This window comes from Ammodytes marinus, assembly GCF_949987685.1.
Source record: "Ammodytes marinus genome assembly, chromosome: 16".
NCBI lineage: Eukaryota > Metazoa > Chordata > Actinopteri > Uranoscopiformes > Ammodytidae > Ammodytes > Ammodytes marinus.
The window spans coordinates 3173692-3185315 of NC_137220.1; the positions used below are offsets into that span (position 1 = coordinate 3173692).

General features: G+C 42.6%; 1 protein-coding gene across 1 annotated transcript in view; it reads left to right on the forward strand.

Annotated features, from left to right (window-relative positions):
* The window catches only part of LOC307262726 (galactose-specific lectin nattectin-like), a 29618-nt gene extending 18806 nt beyond the window's left edge, over window positions 1-10812 (forward strand). The window contains exons 5-6 of the mRNA XM_080043689.1: window positions 7030-7135; window positions 9991-10812. Of these exons, the coding sequence (XP_079899815.1) occupies window positions 7030-7135; window positions 9991-10064 (180 nt within the window). The 3' untranslated portion in view covers window positions 10065-10812. The remainder of the gene's footprint in view (window positions 1-7029; window positions 7136-9990) is intronic.
* Window positions 10813-11624: the final 812 nt, after the last annotated feature.

Genomic DNA, 11624 nt, shown 5'->3' on the forward strand with positions numbered 1-11624 from the left:
AATAATGCGGGGCCGCCAGGCCAACGAGACCCCCCGCCAGGCCAACAACAGCCTGACTTAAAAAAATAAAAGAAAATGTTTTTTTTTTTTTTTTAAATCAATCTTTCATTGATTCGGTAATACTAATTTTTGAGCGTTTGCGCGGCACTGTCAGTCTACCCCTTGTGTGTGCCTGTCTTTACAACCTCTCGTTTGATCATCCCATCAGCTGATCTGTGTGTCTGTGTGTGTGTGTGTGTGTGTGTCTGTGTTTGTGTGTGTGTCTGCGCGCGGCGCGACGCGCGTGTGGATTCGGTGCACACTTGTGTTGGGAATTCATAAGGGGTAGATTTGGTCAAAGTCAAGAATATTATTAATTTCAAGGAAATTATAATATTGAGAAAAATTGTTAATTAATGATCAATTTAATTAGTCCAGCTAATCAAATTACTTATTAATACCTACGGAGCACCACCCTTTGAAAAAGGGAACTTTGAATCAAATCAGAAAAACAGTCTCATAATGTTAAGGGGATTTATCTTGAAAATGTCGAAGTTGGTTACAATGTACATTTAAGATAATGAAGGAGTGAATATTCGAGCATAAACCTTATTTACCAGCCATTAGTGAAATACAAGACACAAATATCACAGACACTGCTTCTTAAAATCAAAATGTAAGGGTTTATTTACTTAGGCAAGTTGATTAAAACGATACACATAAGTCAATAACCATGAACTAATCTAATTTAAGAAAGCAGACATAGCACAAGCAATAATAAGAACAGTTTAGATTATAAAGCCATGTATTTCTATCTATGTGCAGGTGAGTGCACGTGTGTGTGTGTGTGTGTGTGTGTGTGTGTGTGTGTGTGTGTGTGTGTGTGTGTGTGAGACAGAGGAACGTCACTTTAGAATTTAGATGAATTCAGATGGCAGACGCGAGACCTTGACGTCACGCGAGAGTTTGAAGTGGCTTTTAAGCCACGGGTAGATCAATTGCTAATAGCAATGTGGACAACTTCTAAAAGTTGAATATTCTACCTTTAATCAGTAGGGGAAGTAGCATGCAAAGCATGTATGTAACCTACTGCTTCAATCAAACACATAAGAATTATAAAGGATGATGCGGGGAGACTTTGGTTTTGTCTTCACGCAATCTTAACTTTAAAATTACAGAAACTCAACACTCATGTATTCATTAAGAATACTTGAGGGGGGAATCACGAGTATCAGTGTGTTTGTGTGTGTGTGATGTGCGTAGTTAGAAAATGAGAAGGAGAGAAAACAAAAGACAGTAACCGCAGCTCTAGCGCGTAGTGAACCGTTTCCTCCAATCACACAGTGGCTGCAAATGCGCATTTGCGTATACTGAGTTGAATTGATAAAGAGGAAATAACTCACTGGCTTTAAGAGTGACAGAAACAACACATCAATACATTCCCGGTTAACGGGAGAAAAACACTGTGAGCGAAAAACACTTATGTAAAACACAAGTGAGTCAGAATTACTTTAAATCAGGAAATAATGAAATAGTGAGCTCGTCAGCTCTTACGTTTACTTCAAGTTAATGAACAACATAACATAACTATCTTAGCCCAGACAATAGCCTCACGTGAATCGCTTGGTCCAGCGATGATTGGTTGAAGGCAGCTGGAGGAGATAGGAGGAGAAAAAGGCCGCTTGCCGGGCCTTGTGCGCTGATGGAGCGCGTCTTGTGGAAGACAGGGGTGTGGAACCAGCTCAGCTGATAAGGGCAGCGTGCCACACGATGCCAAGGCAGGGAAGCAAGGGATCAGCAGCTCTTCTTGGCAATAGCGGGCTGTCTGCGGTCCGATGGGCAGCGGCAAGGAGGAGAGGAGGAAGCGGAGAACTCCCTCGGCGTCGGGCCTTGCTCTCTGCTGGCGCTGCGTCTGGGGCAGCGTAGGAACGGCCCAGATGATAGGGCGGCTTCACTTCTCGGCGGGTCCGCTGGCTGGCTCCGGTCCGTAGAACGGGCAGTGCAGGCGTCTTGATGAAGGGATCCTGCGTCTTTGCTCGCGCCTTGCGCGTGTGGGGGTCCTGTTTTGAGGAGAGGCTGAGGTGGCTGCTTCAGCTCTGCGAAGAGGTTTTCTGTAGGAAAACTCTCTCGAATCCGGGAAAACAGAAGAAGATGTTCCAAGCAGTCCATCAATTCGTCCAGCGAGTATGAAGACTGAGACTTGGAGTTGCTTAACCCTAGGCCTCAGGGTTAAGCATGTCGTACCTTCTATCACGGCTGGAAGCCGGAGGCGAATGGCAAAGATGAGAGGATTGCATCCTGTATTAAAACAGTCCAAATGCATTCTCATCCAATCAGAAGTTAGTTTGTCTAATCAGCAAGCAGTGTTTACATTCAAACCAGCCAATAAGATGCTTTTCCTTCCTTAGGAAAAGACAGCTTTGAAGCTTGTGTCTCACAGTTGAGATAAGGTAGACACAGCAGGGTGCCTGGTTTCAACTTATAGTCACTTCAAACAGAGTTTCATCCTGTCCCAAAGGTCTGGTTGGATTAACCAACCTCCTAGAATGGACTATCCCATCTTAAATTAGTTTATGACCTCCACAGGGGTCTGGGATGGTTGACTCTACAGAGAAACTTATGTAAACATGCGTTAGACTTTAGTCTCTTGGAATGCACTGTGGCATCAGTCTTAACCCATTACAACATTTCAAATGAGACACTCTGTGTAGGCACAACACTTGTTAAACACGGAAGCCAATGAGCAGAAGCATGACTAGCAAGCAAACGTTGAACTAGTGGCGAAAATAAAACCAGCGCCTGCTCTATGGAGATATTAAGGACTCAGTAACAGGGACGTTGAACAGGAAAAAGTGCTGAGCAAAACTTAGAAAGTCAAAATCGCTACGTCGCCGTGGCAACACAACCAATCTATATCAACAGCAGAGACATCGCAGAAAAAAACGGCATGCTCTCGTTTCAGTAAGTTTACAGAAGTGCCTCACTGCTACTGCCTTTGACATTCTCAGAAAAACATTCATTTATTTTCAAGGGACATATTAATGTATTTATTGTTTTAACTGTTAAGTTATCTTGAAAACAGCAGGCCATAGTAGGGCTACACGCTTTATATTTTTGTATTTTCAATGCTACTTTATTTTTATGTTTTAAATTGAGAAATAGGCTAGATGAAATATAATGGTCGGAATAGGGAATTTACCTTATGTAGCACACATGTTGATAGGCTAATCATGATGTGTAGCCTATGTTCATTAATTTATTTTCAACAAGGCTATTTGCATAAAAAAATATATACAGTATCTCACAAAAGTGAGTACACCCCTCACATTTCTTCACATTTTTCTTTATATCTTTCCATGGGACAACACTGAATAAATGACACTTTGATACAATGTAAAGTAGTCAGTGTACAGCTTGTATAACAGTGTAAATTTACTGTCCCCTCAAAATAACTCGACACACAGCCATTAATGTCTAAACTGCTGGCAACAAAAGTGAGTACACCCCTTAGAAAAAAATTACAAATTGGGCCCAAAGTGTAAATATTTTGTGTGGCCACCATTATTTTCCAGCACTGCCTTAACCCTATTGGGCATGTAATTCACTAGAGCTTCACAGGTTGCAACTGGAACCCTCTTCCACCCATTTATGACAGCATCACAGAGCTGGTGGATATTAAAGACCTTGCGCTCCTCCACCTTCTGTTTGAGGATGCCCCAAAGATGCTCAATAGGGTTTAGGTCTGGAGACATGCTTGGCCAGGCCATAACCTTTACCCTCAGCTTTTTTAGCAAGCCACTGGTCGTCTTGGAGGTGTGTTTGGGGTCGTTATCATGTTGCAATACCACCCTGCGGCCCAGTTTACGAAGGTTGAGTGCACGTGGTCAGCGTCGTACACAGAGGTTGGCTTTGGAAAATAGACGTATGAGTGCTGCCAGCATTGCTGAAGGGCTTGAAGGGGTGGGGGGTCAACATGTCAGTGCTCAGACCATACGCCGCACTCTGCATCATACTGGTCTGCATGGCTGTCGTCCCAGAAGGAAGCCTATTCTAAAGATGATGCACAAGAAACCCCACAAAAAGTTTGCTGAAGACAAACAGACTACGGACATGGATTACTGTAACCATGTCCTGTGGTCTGATGAGACCAAAATACATTTATTTGGTTCAGATGGTGTTAAGAGTGTGGAGCGGCAAACAGGTGAGGAGTACAAAGACAAGTGTGTCTTGCCTAGAGTCAAGCATGGTGGTTGGAGTGTCATGGTCTGGGGCTGCATGAGTGCTGCCAGCACTGGGGATCTACAGTTCATTGAATTCTAACATGTACTGTGACATACTGAAGCAGAGCATGATCCCCTCCCTTCATAAACTGGGCCGCAGGGCAGTACTGCAACATGATAACGACCCCAAACACCCCTCCGAACGACCACTGGCTTGCTAAAGAAGCTGAGGGTAAAGGTTATGGACTGGCCAAGCATGTCTCCAGTCTTAAACCCTATTGAGCATCTTTGGGGCATCCTCAAACGGGAGATGGAGGAGCGCAAGGACTCTAATATCCACCAGCTCCTTGATGTCGTCATGAATGGGTAGAAGAGGGTTCCAGTTGCAACCTGTGAAGCTCTAGTGAACTACATGCCCATGAGGGTTAAGGTAGTGCTAGAAAATAATGATGGCTAAACTAAATATTGACACTTTGGGCCCAATTTGGACATTTTTTCTTAGGGGTGTACTCACTTTTGTTGCCAACAGTTTAGACATTAATGACTGTGTGTCGAGTTATTTTGAGGGGACAGTAAATTTACACTGTTATACAAGCTGTACACTGACTACTTGACATTGTATCAAAGTGTAATTTATTCAGTGTTGTCGCATGGAAAGATATAATGAAATATTTGAAGAAATGTGAGGGGTGTACTCACTTTTGTGAGATACTGTATATGTTTCAATAGGCTAGCTTCAAGGTTAGGTGATTCAGATTATTCCAGAAATGAGTACTAGACAGGAGCTGTCTATATTAGATCTTAAGCTGGGAACACACCGCACTGGCCGCGCGGCGAGATTACATACAAAGTCAATGTACTAGCGCGTGGCCGCGCGTCCACCCAATAATCGGCGTCCAGCGGCCGGCGGCGGGGGCTTGCGCGGCCCGTGGCCGCGCCTCATGAGAGGCGCGTGAATCGGGAGCGCGGCCATTAGCGGCGCATAGAAATTGTGTCATCGAAGGAGCGTGAATCGAAGGCTTGTGCGGCGAGCACGGCGCCGCAGAAAAAGATGAAATTTTTCATCTTTTTCTGCAGCGCCGCCGGGCACCGCGCCTCCACAGCCAATCAGCGTTGAGATTGCCCGGTGGCGGTGGTCTGCAAGACGAGGTGGGCGTGTGGAGTGAGGACATCGGGCTTCCAATACATTCTGCAAATATGTGTAGGCTATTTTGCATCTGTTTAGCTGTTGGTTGTACTTTAGCCAAGGTAGCGTCGGTTACCATAGTGAAACTCACCAAGCTGTGTGCTGTTCCTGAGGATAATATACCCAAACTTGACGGCGGTGTCCGTGTGGAATTCCAATATAGTACAGCGAAGCACCGGTGTTGTCCTCCGTCAGCCGGCACACTTTCACTTTCAGGTAGGCTGATGTCTGCCTTTATTTGTGCTGCTGAGCACACACTGCTGTTGTTAATGTGTTTAGTATGTTGCTGAATTGCTGTTAATGTGTGTGTATTTGCGATCGGGGTGCGTATTCATGCTGTTTTAATGTTATTTGTGACATGACTGCCGCTGGTTACACAGTGAACCTACATCTGTATTTTTTGGCACAGCTGGACCATGCTGTTGTTGTTGCACCGTAAGTGTGACGGGTCTGATTTCGGCGTCGGCGTCAGGAATATATGGCCCAATATGATCAAGCGGCGAGCCTCTTTCGATCACGCGGCCAACCGCCGCAGGCGGCCAATGCGGTGTGTTCCCAGCTTAAGTGTTTATTGTTTTTAATTGAAATCCACGTGTTTTTCTTCATTTTCATTTTCATTTAACTTTTATTTATCCTCGAGAGACCAATTGAGGGGTGACCCTCATTTTCAATAGTTTACATGGCTTGTGTCTCCAAATTATTACAGAAAATAGTTATAGGCAGGACATATGACAGTTGTTTACAGAGCACAACATTAATCAGATTTCGCTTCTCAAAGTGCACCAGATTGATGCATTTAACTTTAAAAGGATAAAGTTTTCTTCTGCAGGGGCATGCCCCCAGACCCTCCTAGAAGGTCCATTCACGCCCAGCAGCATCTAAAAATCCTCTGGGAAACACCAAATGTACTTGTACTGAATGTGAAAGCATAACCCTATGCCCTCATTCTTAACGGGCTGTCAAAAGAAGCTCATCCCAAATGGGGTTCGTTTTGGTCAATTTCTTCTAGAAATTTGGTACGCACGCGGCGCGCATACTCTTCATCAGCTCTTACCACCGGGCCTAAAAAAACACTGACAGTAGCCATATATTCGCAACTATAGGTAAGCTTATACATTTTATTGACTAAATATATTGGGTGCCAAGCATTTCACAGTCATTTGTCTGTGTTTTTCTGATGACTGAGCTTTATTTCGTGGTGTTGCCATTGAGTGTCGCTGATTCCCCGAGTCAGGAAAACCTTGCGGTAGAATGTTTTGATAAATACCAACATTTGCCACCGCACATTTTGCCGCATATTTCTGCCCGTCTACGCAAGGTTTTTGTGCACCGCAAGCTTTATAAATGAGGCCCCTGGACATTTCAAATCAAATAGTCTTGAAGGGCGTGGCTTCTTCTACTTTGTTCTTTTGGGACTGAATAACAGCGCCACCATGTGGTGGACTGCAGAAGTAGCACATGCAGGATAGTAATTTCAGAAGACAGCTTTTACTTACTGATTGAAACCAATAATGTGTTTTTCAAATAGAAAACCTGGAAGCCCATATCCAAATTGAATTCCAATGCCTTTGTTATTGATTGTACTGTTATCACGGAACTGAATCAGTGTCTGTGATTGTGTTAGTAACTCAGTATTTCTTCCAGGAGGGACAGTGGAGGTGGACTGATGGCTCCAGCACTGACTTCTATTACTGGAGACGTTTTCAGCCTGACAACTTTGGAAATGAAGACTGTGCAGAGCTTAACTGGGGTAAATATTATTTCTTGAACAAATATTACATGCGGGGTCCCCCAAAGTTCCATTCTTGGGCCTTTTCTGTTTAACATCTACATGCTCCCACTAGCTCAGATTATGAACAAGAACAAATTATGTTACCGTAATTATGCAGACGACACACACATTTACATAACCATATCACCAGGAGACTATAGTCCGATTCAAGCACTAAGTAAGTGCATTGAACAAATCAATGACTGGATGTGCCAAAACTTTCTTCAATTAAACAACGACAAAACTGAAGTCATCTGTTGTCTTTGGTACCAGGGATGAACAATTAAAAGTCAGCGCACAGCTTAAATCTGTTATGTTAGAAAGCACACACCAAGCCAGCAATCTTGGAGTAGTCATAGATTCAGACTTGAATTTCAAGAAACACATTAAATCAATTACTAAGTCAGCCTACTACCACCTAAAAAACATATCAATAATTAAAGGGCTAATGTCTCAGCAGGACTTAGAAAAACTTGTCCATGCATTTATCTTTAGTAGACTTGACTACTGTAATAGTGTCTTTGCAGGCCTTCCTAAAAAATCAATCAGATAGCTTCAGCTAATTCAGAACGCTGCTGCTCGAGTCCTTAATAGGACCAAAGAAGTGGATCACATTACCCCAGTTCTTAGGTCTTTACACTGGCTTCCTGTCACTCAAAGAATTGATTTTAAAATATTGATGTTGGTCAATAAAGCCCTAAATGGTTTGGGGCCTAAGTTTATTTATTTAAAAGGGACATTGCATATTAATAGACATTTACATGTAAATATACAGGATTGTAGCAAGTGCTAATTTGCATCCTTTGTCCCTTGATTGGTCGACACCAATCACATAAAACAAACATACGCGTGTACTCATAAATAAAAACAGACAATCCAAAAAAAAAAAAAAAAAAAAAACATGCAACCGACAGAACAAGTGAGTAAAAACAATTATTCAAATAATGTTAAAAAATAAAATAAAAATCTATGATAGATTGTGTGGCCTAAATACATCGCTGACCTGCTGATCCCCTATGAACCAGTCAGAGCTCTCAGATCGTCTGACACTGGGCTATTGACAGTCCCCAGAGTAAGGACTAGACAGGGAGACAGACAGACAGACAGACAGACAGACTGGGCTACTGACAGTCCCCAGAGTAAGGACTAGACAGGGAGAGGCAGCCTTCAGTTTTAATGCACCCAAGCTCTGGAATAAACTTCCAGGGGACTTGAGGTCTGCTTCAACACTCGGCTCTTTTAAATCAGGTCTGGAGACTTTACTGTTTCCGTTTTAACCTGTAATTTTAAATTGTTATTCTTTTTAAATGTTTTAATTATTTTATGTTTTATTTGTATTCATGTTTCTCATTCGCTTTTTTTTTTATGTGCTCTATACTTGATGTATTTTGTTTATGCTTCTGTAAAGCACCTTGAATGGCCTTGTGTCTGAAATGTGCTTTAGAAATAAACTTGCCTTGCCTTGACTTCCTTGCAGTATTTTTAATTGAAAAGTTAAGACCACTATTAAAGGTTAGCTTTAACGCTGAAGCCCACCCCTTCCAAACGGGTCAGGGCCAAAGAAGTGTACGTAGCAGGAGCACTGGGAGAACACACTAGACTGTGTGTGTCTGTCTGTCTGTCTGTCTGTCTGTCTGTCTGTCTGTCTGTCTGTGCGTGCACGGAGCAGGAGCACTGGGAGAACACACTAGACTCCAGGGGGGAAACGTACTAATGCGCCCTTAGGGCGCCCTCACACTAGGCCATATGTTCCGTGCCGTCACGTTTGCCCCCTAAAGGCTAGATGGTTTGGCTAGTGTGAGCAGAGCACCCCATTCATACTCCAGCACAGAACACTTGCTCGGCCACGGCTTGGGAGAGGTGTGCTCAGGCACGGTACAGATGCTAATGAGATGACACGCGCACAAGCAAGCGCACAGACGGCGTGAATTTATTGAGGACGCATAGTCGGTTAAACGTCCACTGCCTTACAAGTCGGCACCAGAATTGCCCGTCACTTGGACTTGAACATGAAATAACGTGTGGTTAGGCCTAGGTGTGGGCTAATAAAAGAAGAGAGATACAAAGGTGAGGAGCATAATGCAGTTTTTACTCTTGTTCGTCGGATGATTTTTTTCTTTTTACTCACGTCAGCTTTTATAATGCTTCCTTTACCCAAAGCAGCACACAGCGGTCCGGTGATAAGGAAACAGTAGCCTACACATATCTTTTACCAGAAACTTTATAAAGACACACTTAAAATAACGATCTCCGTATGGTCTGATGACGGGCCGTTATACTAATAATAAACGGCGCGCTGCACATTAGAACAGCATGTACATTAACAGCGTGGTCATTGTTTAGAAGACTGTTAAGACTGAAGGGCTCCTAAAGCGTTTACATTGTGCTTGATTTTCTTTCTCGCTGTTTATGTTAATAGACTAATCATCCTTACATGTTATATGAGACTGTCCCCCTCGATCTATTATGTCCATGCGCACAACGTAGGCTACATAGACAAACAATAGCTCAAGGATTGTCGTTGGTCTAATGTGGAAGTGGAATGAAATCGATGCAAATTTTGCCAGATGAAAATATTCACAAACAATCGTATAGCAAGTAGACTAGACTACGCTCCAAACGCGCAAGGTGACGTAGGCAAGGAGCAATCGTGCCCAGGCCACGAGCAGTGTGAGCACAGGCCAGCGGGGGAGTGGGGAGGGGGGGGTAATCATGCTGGAGCACGGAACAGGGCAACTTACCTAGTGTGAATGCGCCCTTAGACAAGACAAGTCATGCACAGTTTTTTTTAAATCTTTTTGCAGTTGTACTCAGTGGTTCTTTTCTTTCTACAGGGCCGCAGTGGAATGATGATGGGTGTGAGGCAAAGAAACCGTTTGTCTGTTCCAAGAATCAGGGTTATGATTAACCCTGTTCCAGGAATCCCTGAGGCCTCAGGCTGTACGTGATGATGTCACTTCCTCTACGATGACATCACAGTCTCTTCAATACGTTGATATAAACAAACTGCTTCTGATGATTCCAATTCTCAATCCTCAGTAATCACTAAAAACAAATGTAACGGTTTGGATACACTTTACAATAAGGGCACATTCATTGAGCATTAACTAACTGTTAATAACTGCTTAATTAATGCTTAATGATCATTAACTAACTGCTATGCTTTGTTGATGCCTAACTAAGCATTACTTAACTAAGCATAGAAAATGCTAAACCGAGCATTAGCCCACTGTTAATAACTTAGCATTTACAGTTGGTGTTAGTTGATAAGCATGAACTACCATTGAACCAACCTTTAATAACCTTAACTAACAGTTATTAATGAACCTTTATTGAAAAGTGTTACAAACTTTTGACCTTTTCTGAAACTTCATTAAACTGAAGATCAGGTTTCTTTAATGGATGTTTAAATGTTTCTCTTAATTCCATGTCATCCTTATCAGGGTCAGGGTTAACCCTAACCCTGATAAGGATGGGTTAGGGTTGACCGGAACCCATCCTTATCAAACATTCATTTAAAACTCAATCAATGCAAAATAAAAATAAAAAATAATAACCTGAAAGCTTATTGTGTTTCTGTTATGAAATCATCCTTTTACCAGAAGAAACCTGAACAAACGATTAAAGAGTGGAAGGTTGTAATGTGTCTAACTACATTAACTGAAGTACCATTGTTTTTTTTTTAAGATATTTTTTGGGCATTTTTATGCTTTATTGATAGTGTAGAGAAAGAGTTGAAATGGGGCAGAGAGGGGAGTGACATGCAGAGAACAACCGCGGGCTGGAATCGAACCCGGGTCCGCTGCTGGCCGAGGCCCATGGGGGGGACGCCCTACCAACTGAGCTAAGGGCGCCCCCGAAGTACCATTGTTAAGTACACATTCATTTATTGAAGTTTTTGTTCCACATTTATCTCAAAACTTACGAGGTGAAGTCAGTGATTCTGGAGAAGGCATATTGTATAAATCAGTGAATATCTCCTCATGATCCACCACCTGTCTGTACTGTGTGAACTGAAAAACATCTGGTGTTTATTCACATTTTAGACTCTATAATCCAGGACTGGAGCCTAAAATGCAACACCTTACCTCATCAATGGTAATAATAATAATAATAATAATAATAATAATAATGTATCTCTCGTCACGACACACAGGTCGGCTTCTTTGAAACGGGCAAACTTTATTGACACGTTGCCTCCAAACAATGATCACGCAGTTCTCGTGATTCTTTACTCCTTTACGCCGTGAAACTATCACAAATAAACACAATACAGAAATCAGCGAACTATACAGCAGTTATATAAGCATGAAATAAACACAGAAATATGACACTAATTGGCACGTGAAAAAGCAGGAAATAAAGTGCATTAACCTTCCTCCTGTGTTAACTTTCTGCTACCATCCATGGTGTTAGCGGGTCGGTTTCGACCCGTGTCTGAAATAAGCTGTAAAAAACACTAAAAACA